The sequence below is a fragment of the Buteo buteo genome, chromosome 18 (genome assembly GCF_964188355.1).
Source record: "Buteo buteo chromosome 18, bButBut1.hap1.1, whole genome shotgun sequence".
NCBI classification, from domain to species: Eukaryota; Metazoa; Chordata; class Aves; order Accipitriformes; family Accipitridae; genus Buteo; species Buteo buteo.
The window spans coordinates 2,074,668-2,092,907 of record NC_134188.1 but is presented as its reverse complement, the minus strand read 5'-3'; the positions used below and the strand labels follow the sequence as shown (position 1 = coordinate 2,092,907).

Sequence of the window (18,240 nt, the reverse complement as noted above, 5' to 3'; positions counted from 1 at the left end):
GCCATCTACAGTTGTGCTTCTAGTCTAAGCCATCCTATCTGTATCCTTTTGCAGTCAGTTAAGAAAGAGAGAGGCAACTTCAATACACCATTCGTTCCATCTTGGAGTTTGTTATACTGTGGCATCCTGGTAGTACTTCTGAAATCTTACTGAGTATGCCACCGTGCTGAGATGGCATGACATAACAAAAAATGCATTTAAAAGAGAAATGTCCTAAAATACTGTATATTCTTCTGAGACATTTTCCAAAGGTGAATTTTACCCAAATTTTCATTCATTTGAAACTTTAAAAAGGCTTTGGGGAGTTTGTTTCTTCTTTGTTTAGAGTGATGAAGACACATTCTGAAATAGAATAAAGGTTCCAAACTAGAAATCAGAGTTAAACCACAGAATATTGTTCCAACCGCTTTCTCTTCCTTTTATTCAAAGATAATATTACTGCATTTCTTCATTTTAGTAACCTTAAAATTTATTGCATTTTAGTGTTTCTTGGGATATAATTTATTATTCATAGAATTTCATGCACTTGCATTCTGCTTTTATTGATAATTTGTTACTAAAAAACCCCCATTGTGATTCTGGTGAGTCAAACGCTGACAATTTATGTATCCACTTTTTATGTTACCTCAGTTGTTCATTCAGTGTCATTGGATTAACTAAAAGGAACTGAGTGAAAAACTTCAGGAAATTGTATTGTTTCATTTAGCTGTACTACACGTAGTGTCCTAATATTGAACGTTAGTATTTGGATAGATTTGCCAGGGTTATCTCGCATTACTTTTATGTTTTATGTTAAATCAATTTAATAATTTAAATAATTCTACTTACCTTTAGTTTTACTTTGTGGACATTTGAGTTATTGTCATTTCCATTGCTATTTTTTAGGAGGTATGTGGCTTTTTTCTTAGGTTTTTTCTATATAGCTTTATACATGGTTACTCTTATTTCCCTAAAACTACTGCTTCGTGGTATAAGTTTACTACTATTTAATACTATAGAAGCCATTCCAGAATGAACATCTCATTCTGGAGATCTAAGCTTTATAAAAAGTCTAGACAATCAGGAAATTGTTAGTCCTGCTTTGTTTGTGTGTTCCTTATCATTTTGTTCCTTCAGACTATGCAGATACTAAAATCCCCAATCCCTATACAAAGTGAGTGCATTTTGTATACATTTTCCTGATGATCAGAAGCAAGTTATCAGACCATACAATATAATCTGGGAATTAACTGCCTTAAAAGTTTGTGTTTCAGGTACTACCACAGCTAAAAGGAACGGCTCTATTGCCACAGCCTCCCTTTTGCTTCTACCAACATTACTGTTCTTTCTGATGTTTCATCTAACTGAAGATTAACACAGCTGCAGAGATTTCTGTTCTCAGCTTCCCCTTTCTGTTTTTCCTCTTTTGAACTTCAGTGTCCTCAATTTTTTCACCAAAATGAAGTCATAGAAGTTTCAGGAGTTGGAGGGTTTTCTTAAAAGCATGTACTAAATATACCTTTTTCCAGTGCCTTAAGAAGAAAATAAAAGCCACATAAATCACTCTCTCTTTTCTGACAAGGATGTTACACTTTAAAACAGTTCTTAGAAAATTCTTCTCCAGGAATTTGGTGGGTCTTTAACAATTAGTCATCTTCTGGTAATTTTTACTCTCTTTTCATTTGTAGCCAGTTCTTTGTTCCTCTCAGCTTTGCCCTTCATTATTAATGCAAGACCATTAGTAACATGATAATAGGAGAGAAACTGTGTTGGCAGTTTTCTTTCTGCTTTTCAAAGGTGACTCCTCTGCTCCTGTTCTGATGATCAGTGGTAGTATTTTCTGTTACTTTGAGTTCCTCTGTGCTCTATTTCACTCTTATTTCAAAGTCCCCCTGAAAACCCTTTCCCTCCACCCAAACCTTGCAAAGCTACATCACACAAATACCAATCTCTGTAAAAGTTTGCAGGTTTATGAATTGCATTCATCCTTCACAAGTGTAAACAACTTCAAAACTTCTTCTTTCCTATTTTAAAAACTTCTACCATTTTTCAGTCTCCACAGGGAAACCTGTGGGTCTACTAGCATGTAATCTGCTGGTAACTCGTGCTGCATATATTATCAATTGCGTTAAAATGAACCACTTTTTCCCTTTTTCTGTTCATAAAGTTATCGTAGAACCCCACAGGTCAGCCCTAAACTTCACAGATTTCTGGAGTTCACTGCCTTAAACAAAAATAGCTCAAATTCACAGGTCTCAAAATATTATGGATTATCTAACAGATATTCTTGATAACCCAGTATTTATCCATTTATCCATCCATAATTATTCATATGGATTTCTTTCTCTTCCCATCCACTTTCACAGTTACTCTCTTCTATTCATTGCCAAAGTCATTGGTTTTCTTCTCACATCTCTGTTCCTTACAAACTTACTACTTATCCATTTTTTCCAGCTCAGTGTTGCTTTTTCTTCACCAATCAATAATTACCTTTCAAACCTTTCATCTATGCTTTTCAATTTCTTTGCCTCCCAATCCGTTGTCTTTATGGTTTCCCATTTCCCAGTATCATGGAAAATATTGCTAGAAGAAGCCTTTTAATCTCTCCTTCTGTTTCACTCCTGCTCCAGTAAAATTATTCCAGTGAATATTATCAATTGGTTAGACCATATTATTTTTTAATTCCTCACTGCCTAACTCCAGACTTTTCTATCAAGTCCTTTTTCATTTTTAGGGCTCTGTCTTTGTCTACATTTCTCCTGAGATTTCACCGATCATTCCTGCCTCGTGTCTCTTCTCATTTTCATTTCTCACCTTTTGGCAGCCCCACACAGGAGGTACAAACCCCTCTCATCTCTCACGACACCTGGGAATACAGCGGTGCTGGCATCGTGCTGCCGGGCCGTAGGTCACCCCGCTGGACCGCTGTGCTCTCACACCTCCTCCTCCGGCTGGCAGGGACCAGGACGCTAACTGTTGAACCAAATTCACAGATTGCTCCTTTGCTTTCTCTCTCATTTCTGCCCACGCTAGTTCGCTGCATTGGTTACAAATACAAGGTAAAGTGGAGGAAAAGCTAGTGGGCACTGACCATCCGGCCATCCCCCAGGAAATTCTATCCCTGCCCGCCAGCCTAGGCATCCCTTGTTTGCCCGCTGCCACAACCTCCATCCCCTGATATTTATTGCCAGTGCCGTCTCCACCAGCTGCTTACGTTCTTCTTCATGCCCTGTCCTCCTGCTGTCAGGGCACCTCACCAGTTTGTGAGCACAACTTCATCGTCTTGTACCCATCTCCTAAACCTTGCAGCCTGGCTTCCAGCAATCCATCTATCGTCCACGTGACTTCCCTGGGATGCATCCACCCAGCTTCCTTCAAAAATTACAGTATGAAACTTCGCACATAGGAAACGAGTCACTTGACATCATATTCATAAAAAAACTTTCAAAAGATTAAATATTACCTACATTTCCCTGAGTATTTAGCATCCTTCTGTTTAAGTGGTAAGCTCTTTTTCTGAGACCTTTTCACTTCTACTCTGAAACTCTGCCAAATATATTCCTGATGTTTAACAATAATAATTCCTGTGCATGTGTACTTAAGAGAAAAAAAAAAAAGTTGCTGTTTATAAGAATGCCTAAAGAATTTTTAAACTCCTATTTATAATATTTTAACCATCTTTTTCAATTTTCATTGCATTAGATGGTTCTCAGGTTCATTGACATCTTTATTCTCTATGTTGGCATTTGCAGTTTTTAGTGTTATTGATATTATTTGTTTAGTATTATTCTTAGTTTTCAGTATTTCTAGTTTTATTTCTGGGATTCTCTAGCATGCTCTTTGGAAAAACATAATGGAGCTTTGTGATTTTTGTAACTAACAAAATCTTTTTTGTGTAGAGTAACTATACTAGTTATGCTAATTAAGGCTTTTGATATTAGTTTCTGTTCATGTACAAGGCTTTGTTGTCTTTTAGCCATTATAATATGGGATGTGATTTTTGCATACCTGTCTCATCATCTTGATAAAACCAGGCAGTCACTGTTTCTTTTTCAAGCACAGTCAGAAAAACCTTCACTCTAATGCAATTATTGTATCTGTTGCTATACCACTTCTGAACAGTATTTGCTCCTTTGTTTTTACAGAAGGCCTTTACTACTTAGATCTTCTGGCAAATAGGTTTATATTTTGGCTTGTACTTCTAAACTGTAATAAATATTGCATAAGGAATAATTTGTATTTTTTTATTTCAAGTTTTCTTTTACTTACAGGTTTTTTTAATGGTCCAGATTTTCTGTTCTTCATATTACCTTAGGGAAATGCTTAATACTTTTCCAGTATACGTTTTTCTTATTTCTCAAAACACAGTCATAATTCCACACTGTGAAAAGAATTGTTTTTCCTTTTTAAAATATGTTACATAAAAACAACCAGGACTAATTCTTGAAATTACAAATCATCAATTCCGTGCCTTTTCTATGCAGTTTCCCAGTATTACAAAGACTAAGGATTCTCTGACATCCTTCCAGTTCTGTGACCCACCTCTTTTCCAAACAACTTTTTCCCCTTCCCCCATGCCTGCAGGCTTATTCCTCTTCATTTACATATTCGAACTTAATCTCTTCCATCTGGCAGCCCATCCTTTGGGCTGCAGTCTGAGGATTTTATGGACATGTGGACTGCAACTCTCCACTGTTTGTACTCGCCTGTAGTGGCTGGAGCTGTAGGTGACGTTCAGCAAACTGCGTTTGTACTGGGGTTCACAGCCGTGGAGCTGCTGTCGTGGATGCTAACTGCCCACAGGGTGGACAAAGGCTTGATGTTGAGGACAGCTAATATTCCTAAGAAAAAGAAAAGAAAACCCCTCCCCGTACGCTTCATCAAAGCTGTGGCCATAGGAGTTAACAGAAAATCTTTTCAAAAGTTGTTTTTAAGAAGTCCAAGCTGTAGAGATGTTGTGAAAAGGCAGGGAGGACTTTGCTCTGCAGGCTGGCTTGATATTCCTCTAAATTCTTTTGGTGGCAGAGCTACACAATTTCTCCTCTGAGAGGGTAATAGACTGGGCTACCTGAAATACTTTAGTCCGTCTCAATAGTCTTTGTCCCCAAATATATGGAAGGTGTGTCTGTGGTACGGTGGCAAGGAGTATTATACAGAACTCAGTTCTGAGTTTGAGAGTAACCTGCCCTTGGGAGATTTCAAAGCTGTTTGCTCTAACTTATCAAAGTCCACCTTGGCTACCTGGGGTAGCATAACACTGCTTTGCTTTTCCATCCTATGCTGGCCTTTAACAAGATAAAACGCTGTTTGAAGTAAGAGAATGTACCCAGCGAGCCGCTAAGCAGGCGCCAGTGAAGACAGTGGCAGTGAAACAGAATTTGTAATCCTTCAATAACTGTAGTGAAATAGGGCTCGTTCCATTAAAACAGGTATTTCTGTGTCTGTATTAACTATATGAAACGCTGCACATCTGAAATTTGGGATTAAGTTTGCAGTATGCACACCACTCCAAGTAAAATTTCTCTTAGTAACCCTGAAATATCACTAGTTTCATACCAGCCCTCATTATGACAAGGATGAGAAAGGTTTATATTGGATTATATTACAGTTGGTAAGGAAATTATCTCGACAGTTGAACTCACGGTGGGGACTTCTGTGGGTCGTGTGTTTTGGGGTGAATTTTAAATAACTGTTTAGTTAAAGGCATACAGATGTATTTCTTTTTTTGAAGTATGTAGAAGTAGCTCATGAATGATGCTATAAACTTTTAGTTCTTAAAAAAAATTCATCACAGTATGCTTAATATGCACTTTTTCATTCAAACAAGCCTGATTCAAAATGTCACTTAACTGGTATAAGATATGGGGGAATAAGAAATTACATGTAATCTAGTTGGCTGTGGAAATAAGGATTATTAATAATATACATTATTAAGAAAAGTAAAGCTTATTGAAATATTGTACTTGTCGCAGAAATAAATTACTAAAATGACTTGATTTCGTCAAGTCACTTCTAGGAAAAATGGGTTGTAGCAGAAAGAGATGTGGGCTATTTGCAGACATGCTCTCTTCTAGGACTGACTTGTGCCTAGTACAGCATTAAATAGTGTAGTTCTGCTTGATTTGCAGCCATCATTTAGAACTACCCAACAGTTACCTAAATTCCTGAAAAATCTTAAAGCCTGAATAATATCCTCAGGATTAGAATGTAAGTATTTCTCAAGTACTGTAATCTAAGGGCTAGACAACATAATACTGATTCAGTCCATAGCTCTGGACTTTTAAAGCAGGTTAAATTCTTAGTTTTAGGCTGGAGCTTGTGGCCACAGTCTTCGACTTTACTAGTATTTTTAATCTAATAAAAAAATGTGATAATATAACTTTTCAGGAAAATCCCACAGATTTATGTGTCTATAATGCGAGTGATGAAACTCAATCATTAAAAACTTTCTGTAAGTATAGCCACCAGCTTTTCAGAAGTCTGCTTTCTTGATAAGAGTAGGGTGGGAGAAAGTATCTTGTCTTTTTATTAAAGGTGTTGCTCAAAGAGTCAAGGGTAAATCTGAGAGTAACTGGTTAAGATTCAGAAACCTTTTCTTTAGGGTTCAGATACCATCCTCCAGTACCCGGCAGTATGTAATAACGTTGTGGGATAGACTGCAGTAGAAATCTCCAGGAAGAAACTTCAGTTGTGTTTTAAAGAGATGTATAATTTGTGATTAGGAATAAGGTTTGTTATTTCAAAATTTTTATTTTGCACCGTTATTACATATTTCAGACTGATCCCTGGTGAACTTGTAACCTTTTTTTGGATCCCCAAAACTGACTTTATCCTCTGACAATTTCATCACTTCTTTACTTAGTGCTTCATTAACATAGTGACTTTAAAATCTGTTTTACTTTAAACTGAGAATATACAGTATTCTTCAGACTGATTAGTGAAATTAATGGATTACCAGATTAAACACAGAACAAATTAAAAATGTAAATTTTTTAGTCTTTGAATAGTTCTTAATTTCATAAAAAGCTCTTAATTCTTACATAGTTGTATCATTCTTATCAACCTAACAGTATTATTATTATTATTATTATTATTATTATTATTATTATTATTATTATTGTGGAGACAAATGCCATTTCAGGGAACTCTTGTGTTTAAAAGAGTTTTCATTAATACCTTTACTCCTGTTCCATCATTACTTTCTCTTAGATGGAATTAAAAAGGGAAAGTTCCTTGCCTTTCCAAAAAAATCACTATGGTAAAAAGCCTTTAGGATTATCTTTGATATCATCAGTTTAAAATAAAGACTTCGAGCACACAAGGAGTCTTTAAACTTTCTGTTAAACCATGGGGCAGTTGTCTGCCTGTTTTTGCATTCATATCACAGAAGGGTCAAGGGGATTTAGCAGTCACAATAAAATTATTCAGTGCTCAGTGTAGGAGGAGAAATGATGGACTGATACTTCGGGCTAACATGACATCTGTGAGCAAAAAACGTACCATAGTACAAAACCGAAGTAGGCTATTTTACTTAGCAGAACATAATTGGCACTCAAGATATTTCTGTCTCCGAGCATGCAGGCCGGGCCGTTAATGTGGCATCTTCCCACTGTGGGAGCTCAGAGTCACTGCCTCACCTTTTTTATGCAAGATGCTCCGAATTGCTCTTGCTGAGGAAGCAGCTCCCGCTGAACACGAGGTTGGCTCCTCACCGCTTGTAGATCAGTAAGATGCCTGTTCTGCAAGGCAGCAATGCAAGTAGGACCTTCACACAGACTCAAGAAGTATAGAGAAAATGTCATTCAGAATGCAAAAAAAACCCAACGTTGGCTAAAAATGATGGTGTCCTGCTTTCGAAAATTTGGAAGTGGCTAGAAGGTTTGCTGCTACATCCACTCCCCTTGGTGCTGTGCCCTCCAGAGCTGATCCAGGTCTCATGACAACAGTTAGTAAAGTTGGACAAGAACTCATGCAAGCATGAAAAAAAGTGATTAAGAAGTGGACTGTAAAAAGTAAAAAAGGTCTGTTCTACATTAGCATATTTCTGCATTTCCTCTGGAAATGGCTACCAGTGCATAACTTCTCAAAACGAAGGCAACACAGAAAACGGTGGCTGAAGTAACACCTAGAAAAATCCAGCAAAGATGTAACCCATCTTCTGAGCTGAAAACTTTTCTTTTTTTTTTTTTTTTCTCATCTGCCTTTTGGCCATGCACCACCAGAGTTCTGCAGAAAGATTGAAAATAACTGGTTTAAAGCAGTGTTTCCCTAGTTATGGTTTGCAAAGTCATGGTCTGCAGAATCATTTTAAGTGTATCGTGGGTTCCACTGTGAGTTTGATGATAAGGGTGCATCCACAGACGTTTTGGGTATTTGGTAGTGATCAAAAAAGTTTTTTTAATGATGGCTTAAAATACAGCTTTGCCTGAATACCCCACAGCATACTTATAAAATTGATGTGGGAGATGTTTGTGTTGATAGGGTCAAGAAGTTGTCTGGGAGTGGAGCTGGTCATTTCTTTAGAACCAAAGCTGAATACCAGATGATTATATATGTGTATGTTTTGACTTGAATATAGATTAACAATGGCTTATATCATTCTACAGAACTTTAATATTGCTTTTGAATGTAAAAAGGCAATGTAACGCAAAGATGGCCATGGTTGTTAATGGCTTGTATTAGCTGGAAGCTATAAAATCATCCCAGTACTCTGTTAGTGCTGGAATAATAATTTACCAAGACAATTACCACATGGTGGAATTTTTTTGCTGCCCTAATTCAGTGTTATTAATAATGAATAAAATTGCAATTTTCTCAGGTTGCTAGGGGCAGTGGGGAATTATTTCAATGAATATTTCAGCACATTAGTTTAATCATAGTTCCACAAAATTCAAGTGGGCAATATTTTATACTTCTAAGTTCAGTCTGCTAAGGGACCATAGTCATTAAATTGCAAACTATTTGCACTGAGGTCCATTCTATGATTTACAAGCCTTGTTAAAAACACTGTAAAAGAAAGCAAGCTGTGCCATTAATACTTGTAATTTGATGCTGCATTTGTTAATGGGCTCAGTGTGATTAATGTTTTTAGCAGCAGGCAGAACATTTTGAGACAGGCAGTGCTGAGGTCTATAATATATAAATGCACGTAAAGAAACATTAGAATATTGTAAGTTTTAGTAATATATGTTTTTACAAGATTGTATTCCTGAAATAGAAAAGCAGCAGTGAAATTATACTATAATGTACGTAAATACAGTTCAAGCTGTGGTAGGTGCTGATGTGTGTGTTCTTTATTTCATAGCCAACTGCACGACTTCTGGCGCTTGGATTACTGGGAAGACGATTTGCGCCGGCGGAGGCGATTTGTTCGCAATGCTTTTGGGTCTACTCATTCTGATGCTCTCCTAAAAGCTGCTGTGGAATATGGTCAGTACTAACTCCTGCTTAAAAATGTAGCTGATGATGTTTTCTTGATGTCCATGAAACCCTGAGAATTGTGTCCCTTCTTTTCTAAGGACAGTGCTGAGAATTCTAGGACAACATTTTCTTAGAAAAGGAATTCTTTCAATTCTTACACTTTAATGAACCAGAAGACTTGAGCTTGTGGGCTGCTAAATTCTCTGATCCCCAAGGGATTCACATTATACCTCTCTAGCATCCCCAGACACTAATTTTGAGACACTGGTAAAAGTGACTGAACTTGTCTCTCCGGAGTGACAGAACGAAACTGTTAGGCCATCAAACTAATGTGTCGTAATAGTTTCATTGCAGACCTTTCATGAATGAGGGATTAACTGGTTTTAAAAAAAATCAGAAGTTTTATCCTGGTGTGCATCATCTCAGCCAAAAGTATTTTTTTCTGCAAATCATGAAATACATGAGAACTCATTTAATTATTTTAAGGATACTTGTGATTTGAACAGTGAACTGACTACATAGGAGCTTCAGTCTCGGAACTTAAGGTTTAGATGGTGTTTGATTTTCACGGAGAGGTAGCCAGAGTATAAAAGAGGAAGGAGGAACATGCTTACAAATTCCCTTATAACATCTAAAAGTTTCATAAGTTTAGTGACTTCTGTACAGTACACTGAACCTGAGTACTCCAAAAGTCTAAAGCAAATTTATTTCTCAGGTTTAAGCTGGGGTACCTCTCTAACATTTCAAAGACAGAAATTTTTTAATGAATACTAAGATTTTTTTCTGGCTTTTTTTTTTTTAATCTATAGTACTGAAAAAAAAGGAATCCTGGGGTTCTTTAGCATTTAGGAGTAAAAAATGGAAGTAATTATGCACAAAGCAAGTTCAACCTTTCAGCTGGTGTGTAGCCAAAGGCTAATGTTGCCAGAAGTTCTGAATATGATAGATATAAAGCTAACTCTGTGTGACCCACACATTTCACCAGGTTGTTGAGGCAAGTAGCTGGGATTCAAACAAGGTTAGACATATAAATGAATATCTGTGTGTGCAGTTATACTAGCTAGTGTAATTTAATACTTATTTAAATGCGAAGGCTATCATGTGCAGGACTTTAGGTCATAAACTGTTCATAAGTTGGGCTAGGGAAGACATTTCCCCCAGTAGTATATAGTATTGCGTATTTGACAAAAGCTTATTTTCTCCACATTCTTCAAAAACATCAAAACAGATTTTATGAGAGGCAGATGCAAAACTGTGCTAATTGCTGTGTTGCTTTTTGTAAGGCAAATAATCATCAAAACCAGGGGCTTTGTGCATTATACAGGTATAAGAACCCTTAAAACTATTCTTATTGATTAATAATTTTGGATATTGAACTAGCATTAAAACAGGAAGAAATCTGATTTATGAGCTATTACAAAGTTTTAAGCCTTGCTATTATCCTGTTTTTAAAATAACAGGAGCTTTCCATTTACTTAGATGGACTTCGTTTCATGCCTTTATAGCAGGAATATTGTATCTTTGGGATAAGATTGTACTCAGAGGATGCTGGAAGTGGTTTGGGGCTTTTTTTATGAGAACTATAATACAAGTTGCACTTAAACAGTTTCAGCATGTTGCAAAGATTGCTTCCATTTATGTAGTTTCTGTGTTCCAGTGTTTTAGTGCAGGTGACAGCTGCCTGGTGGTAGAGCTAGCCTGCAAGACAAAGCTACGACCAAAAGAAACAGAAAAACTGAAGTAGTTATAGTTTCATATTGGATCGTTTATATATAATTTCACGCTACTCACCTGTTAGTGCATTCAACATACAGGAAGATTAAAGCTCAGGTGTGTTTAGAGGTGGTACCCATCAAACTCAGTGGCTGCATAAAAACTACAATAGACTGCAGAATTAAAATAAATAATTCAAACTTTTCACATATGTATTAAAATTAGCATATGGAATTTTAAACCAGCATGCATTAAACTTATAATTCACGGATTCTATCTAGATGTACTTACTTTTCAGAGGCTTAAGCCTTTGGAGTTTAATATTGAAACTTTTAACTGACCTTTCTCTGTAAGAAAACATCCTTAACACTGATGTTATTTTTATGCCTCTTGGTGTTACTAATGAGTTGAATAATTTATGAGGTTGTCATGTGAAAAGGATTTGGTGCAGTTTGATGTACTTTTAGCCTCTGGTGTTGGAATGTGATTAATAAAGAGCTGGAGGCAGATTTTTCTCCATAGGGCTTAACTTTCACTATGGTTTTTTTTTATTAGCTTTGTTTTGATAATTTTGTTTGGAACAGTTTGATAGCAAAATGCCCCTAGCTTCTAAAACTAAGCGTGATATCACACTACAGAAAGAATTTAAAGCATTTTTAAAAAAATCATACTACATAGTTTTCCAGTAACAGATTTTTTCCTGACCTCAGATACTTTGTGAGAAATAAACTATTCATCAAAGCAAAATTTGTTGGCCTTTTATTATATTAACAGCAATTTTTCATCTTGACTGATACCTCTAGTACAAGTAAAGCTATTTTGAGCATCAGTAAAATAGTGGAAACATCTTACAAGTTTTTGTTATCTACATTGACTGTCAGTTATCATTTAGGATTTTGTGCATAAATATTGCAGTGGAGGAATGTTTAGGCAAAGCCTAAGTCAGCAAGCTCCTCAGTGTCTACGATCAAAGGCATCAACTTAAATAGGTCTGATCAGGCATTGCAGAAGAGGGCAGGCAGTTTCAGCTGAGCAAAAATCACAGAGCAAAGATGACAAAATTAATCAGTCATTTCTTTGGCAGTAAATAATAAGATATGCTGAGGATTGCAGATGAGAGAATTTCCAGATTCCTTGGAGATGTGCCTGCTTAACACCTGATATATCTAAGCTTGTGCAGCCATCAAGATATGACCTTGGTAAATAAAAAAGTTCTCTACAGCTACTCTAGTATTAAATCAGAGTTGACGTTGGATGTATGGATACTGTAATTATATAGCACTTGCAGTCATCAAGGAATAGAAGAGACTTGGAAATGAAAACTATGTCTGTGTTCTACATGTTTGTTTCAGAGAAGTAACAACAAATGTTAAATTCTACCTTGAAGAGCTAAAAAACCCAAAAGTGTTAATTTTGGCTGATAAGTGACTTCTTCCTGTAGATAACATTATATATTATCTACTACTGGGAAATAGTATTCTCTCAAAAAATTTCTGCTACGAGGCAAGTGGGTGAAGCTTCTATTTAACTACTGTCTGTTAGTCAGCCATTGTATGCATGTTCAGATGTCTTGTTTTGACAAAATATAATATGCATACATAAGTGTATGTGTGTGTGCATATATGTACATATATATATGTATATACACATGTTCAAAGTACCTGGCAAGTAAAAAATATTGCAATGAGAAATTATAACATGTTTCTATGAGTACATACAACTGTGTGAAAAATTATAGTTTATTCCTATGGCTATATACTTAGCTGTTCTTTGAGACTGTAGGTATGTCAGAGTCATAACAGCATTTAAAGGAGATGGACTGGAGAATTTTTTCCTTTCGGATTAGTCTCCTCCATTTCTAAGTTTTTGATATTAGGCACTGGATTTGTTTGTAGTCTGTTAAAATGACTTTCATATCTGGATTTAAAATTCAAGCATAATCGGTTCAGCACTGTATCTGCTATGCCTTTTTGTTCTAGTTAAATTCTTACTTGAATAGAAATATGGATTCATTTCTCCCTTTTGTGAAGCTGAAGGGATACTACTTACTACAGTGTCAAAGTGCAAGCTATAACGGGATTTTGAACTACCTGGAAACTTTTAGTAAAGTTTTAATTTTATAGCGTCGATGGATTTTAAACAGTTCTTGTTTTAACTTTAGATGGAGTTTCAATGTAATTGAGTAAATTGTAGAATGAAAAGAAAGGAAAAAAAAAATTGTATAAAAGATTATAAACTCTGCTTCTCTCCCCCAAATTTTACTACCAATAAATGCATGAAATATGCAGATATGACCCAATTCACAGTGATTCTGTACGTGTGGTGAAAGAACTGTCTCTTCCAGTTAATCACCTTAACAGTTTACAGTCACTGGAGATTAGTACAGATGAGACATTACTGTACCATCCTGCCAGTGAGGCAGAATACTGCTCCACAGAGGTCATCTTAAGAGCAAAATAGTTAATTTATTAAGCTTTGGTCCTTCAGTCTTTAAAGATTGTGGTCCACAAACCATTTGCACATAGAGGGGGTCCAAGAAAGGCCACATTTTCTAGTCTGCACTGGAGGAAATGGGCATGAATAACTCAGTGCCCATGTTCTAAACATACATATGTAAGCTGGGGAAATAGTTCGAGTGTTTGTGCTCAAGAATATTTCGCCTGTTAAGCTGATTATCGTGACAGATCCTGAATGCTTAGAATGAAAAAGGAAAAAAAAAAAAAAAAAAAAAAAAAGGCCTTCATAATGTAATACATTCAGGTTTTGAAACAAAGCTACAGATATGTCTTATGTGCAGTATGGCAGTTGCTTTTGAACATGCATATTTTAAGTTACTCATTCCATTATGTATTTGGACATCTAATTAGCAACCTTATTTCAAGAGTGGTTCTAGCTGAAGCAGACTGTATATGGCTCCTTCTGGGACTTGTCATTAGTTTCAGCAAATGCTGTGTGTGCTCATCATCAGAAATACAGTATTGTTACAGAAACACTTAAAAAGCATCAGGTTTTGAAATCTGAATGTTCAAATCTGAAATCTACTTTTATGAAAGCAGCTGGATTTTGATAGACTTCCAAAGAATTGCAGGCAGGATTCCTTCAGGCTGCTGAAGGACTTACATTCCCAGAACATTTAGCTTCAAGCAAGCGCTACCTTAAAAAAAAAAAAGGCTGTGTGGGTTCCCTGCTACAAAACTGGGAGTCTGAAATCGATGGGAACGCCTGTTCAAACCAGGGACTGTCTTCATAACAGGGATTCTGGGTATCCCATGGATCCTAAAGGAAGATTCAATTTTTGAGGGTCCTCAGTGTTAAAGAAAAATGTACCAAGATGAACTTTCAGTAACTGTAGCTCTAGAGCAACCCCTCAGTGCTGAGAAGTCCGGAGCAGTTGATTCCCACAGCTCCTGACTCCCATCTCCTGAAGGGCTGGGCTCCCATCTTCTGCAGCCAGTGTCAGAACAAGATTGAGGGAGGAGACTCCAGAGAAACTGGTAAGGAGCTGGTTTCATTTGGCATGCACCAAATGTTGCTCCAGAAAGCTAAGTCAGCATTTTAGAAACAAACTTAGCTTGACATTTTCAGATGATAAGACATTTGTAGAAATCAGAATGTCCCATGAACTGGAGATGCTCAATTTCACCATCTCTGTTCAGAAGCTTTGCTGTAAAATCAAATGCCTTTTTCTAGGAAGTCTGAATTCCCACCTGAAAGTTAGTCTTCATTTCCAAATATCCTGCATTTTGGGTTCTACACTTTGATATATTAGGTTGTTGACACTGACATTGCTAGCAACCGAGAGGTGGTTTTTGCTGGTGAAAATACCACCATTGTTTACATTGCATTCAAGACTGTCTGTCAAGGTTACTGCATAAATTGTATATACCTAAAAACATTAATATACTTTTTCTTAGGTTCATAAAGTCCTCTGACTTCATTATCTTCACCCTATCTTTTGTCTGTACTTATTGAAAATGCCTACCGTATTTCCGGAACGGTTTCAACAACACTAATTTCAGAACTGTGTTTAAGCAAGCAGTATTTTTCAGTAAGTAATGCAAAACTGAAAGCAAGTTGAAGACAACTGATACTGGATCATCACTTACCAGAGTTTTGCTAGCAGGCCTGCTAGATGCGTAAAAACCAGTTACTTTTGTAGGTGTATCTGCAGTGAGAGTGTTCTATATGTACCATGTAAGGGATTAAAGACCAAATTATGCTTTCAGTTTTGTCTATGAAATAGTGCTTTCTATACTGTATCTATATGAACAGCTTTGCTGTCAGGGTTGAGTTTGTAGATCTTTTTGTAGGCTTCTTTTACATTTACTTCTAAACTGATCCAGATATTCTTTAGATATTCTTTGTTTAGCCCAGGGAAGAGAAGGCTCAAGGGGGCCTTATAGTTGTGCATAAATACCTGTTGGGAGGGAATGAAGAAGATGGTGTCGGACTCTTCTCAGTGGTGCCCAGTGACAGGACAAGAGGTAACAGGCACAAACTGAAATACAGAACATTCTATTTAAAGATAAGTAAAAACTTTTTTTTACTGTAATGGTGCTCAAACAATGGAACAGGCTGTCCAGAGAAGTTGTGCAGTCTCCATCCTTGGAAACAGTGAAAACCCAGCTTGCCAAGGTCCTGGGCAGCCTGCTTTTTAACTGACCCTGCTTTGGGCAGTGGGTTGGACTAGACAATCTCCAGCCTCAAGGATTCTGTGATTCTCATAATGGAGCCAGAGCTTAAAGCAGATGGTTGCCAGAACTTAGTCTTCAGTAATATTTTTAAAACCCTAGATTACTTATATCTCAATGTTCGAGACTGACCTTCTTATGTAATTTCAATTTGATTGATACTAGAAATGCAAGCCTTGGCAACATGTTACTTTAATCTTCATAAAACTTTTTTAAGAAATGCAGATTTACGTATCACAGAATTACAGAATGGTTGAGGTTGGAAGGGACCTGCTCAAGCAAGGCTACCTAGAGCAGGCTGCCCAGGACAATCTCCAGACAGCTTCTGAATATCTCCAAGGATGGTGACTCCACAGCCTCCCTGGGCAACCTGTGCCAGTGCTCAGTCAGCATCAGAGTCAAAAAGTGTTTCCTGATGTTCAGAGGGAACTTCCTCTGTTTCAGTTTGTGCCCATTGCCTCTGGTCCTGTCACTGAAAGGAGTCTGGCTCCGTCCCCTTTGCACCCCCTCTCCAGGTACGTGGGTACATTGATCAGATCCCCCTGAGCCTTCTCTTCTCCAGCCTGAACAGTCCCAGCTCTCTCAGCCTCTCCTTGTATGTCAGACGCTCCCGCCCCTTAATCACGATAGTGGCCGTGCACTGGACTCCCCCCAGTATGTCCATATCTCTCCTGTACTGGGGAGCCCAGAACTGGAGCAGCTCTCCAGGTGCGGCCTCACCAGCGCTGAGCAGAGGAGAAGGATCACCTCCCTCGACCTGCTGGCAATGCTTTGCCAAATGCAGCCCAGGATACCAGTCACCTTTGCGGCAGGGGCACGTTGCTGGCTCGTCTTCAACTTGGTGTCCCCCAGGACCCCCAGGTCCTTTTTTGCAGAGCTGCTTTCCAGCTGGGTGGCCCCCAGCATGTCCCGGCGCCTGGGACCGTTCCTCCCCAGGTGCAGGACTTGGCGCTTCTTGTTCAACTTCATGTTGACGTGTTCCTGTCAGCCCGTTTCTCCAGCCTGTTGAGGTCCCTCTGGACGGCGACACAACCCTCTGGCATATCAGCCACTCCTCCCAGTTTCATGTCATGTGCAAACTTGCTGAGGGTACACCCTGCCCCATCATCCAGATCATTAATGAAGGTGTTGAACAGGTATGGATCATCATAAAACACTGCTAATGTCAATTTGCTCATGGATATTATAATACTTATTATTACTGAAATTGAGTTTGTTGTGACTACATGAGCCACAAAAATGTTTTTGATAGTCTTTGTTTGTTTACATAGTTAATGCACTATCCTGAAAATTAGTAACACACACAGTATCATAAAATACATTGCTCTGGGGAAATGCAGGTGATGACCCTTATCTGAGATAACTTCCCAAACTAATATTTACTTAAGTAATCTCTTAAGTATGAGTATAGAAAAGAAACTAAAGAACAGAAGCCCTTGTCTAAAAACAAACCCTGTTCCCTCACCCCATTCGTGCACACTTAATTTTAGTCTGTAGGTAAACACAAGTTGACAGTTAATTGTGAGCAGTTTTAAGAAATAGCATCCACTTTATGGACAGAAAACACATGTATGTTACTTGATATTCAGTGGTGAGCATTTTAAGAATATGTATGCAGTCATTAAATTAATCCATAACAATGCTTCCATGTGTCATCAAGTAAGTCCTCTTTGTTCTTTGGTCTAAATGTGATCATGCTGCCATGTGAGACAAGCATGTAAACCATAACCTAAAATAATACTCCTGTTACACAACTTCCCTTCAGTATATGAACGAACTTCCACATTGATTGTGAAATCTCTAACGTACTCTGAATGAGTTTACATCTGAATTGTGTGCCTGAAGGAGTTGTGGAAATCTGTGAATTTTTTTAAGCATAGCAATTTAAGATTTGCATCTACAGCCTTATAATTGTAGCCCAACAGTGCCATCCACTGCTTCTCCAAATAAAGTTCCAAATATTTCATCCTCATAGGGCTTTAGGGAAAATATAATGTGATAGTTGTGTCCTCTTAATATTTTACAGGGTAATTGTCAGATACAGATGAAAATGAAATTTTTTTAAAAGACAGTCCAGGAATAAGAGCATAAGGGCTTACATTAGGGGTTACTAGAAGGATCTGCAAAGCAAAATCCTAATTGTGAGAATAATTAAATGTCAAATAGTAGATTTAACCTGGTCTTCTTTCTAGTATTTCTTACCCCACCCCCCCATGAGAAATATATTCTCATTAAATATACCTACTATTATGATGATCCTCATTCTTATAACCCACTGTAATGTAATGCAGTGAAAGACACCTTCAAGGTGTAAGCTGTAATGGAATTTGCTTAGGTAGAGTGCTGAACGCTGTTGTGCTGAATCGTATTGAACACTCAGCGTCTGAGCTTCTGCTGTCTGACTAAGTGATGGAAATGAGTTGCAATTGCATCCTAA

The 18,240-nt window shown here is 37.4% G+C and overlaps 1 protein-coding gene across 2 annotated transcripts in view; it reads left to right on the top strand.

Moving 5' to 3' along the window:
* Window positions 1-18,240, top strand: part of NBEA (neurobeachin) — a 510,817-nt gene that overhangs the window by 306,384 nt on the left and 186,193 nt on the right. For both annotated transcript variants that reach the window (XM_075050577.1, XM_075050576.1), the window contains exon 39: window positions 9,284-9,408. In XM_075050577.1, the coding sequence (XP_074906678.1) occupies window positions 9,284-9,408 (125 nt within the window). The remainder of the gene's footprint in view (window positions 1-9,283; window positions 9,409-18,240) is intronic.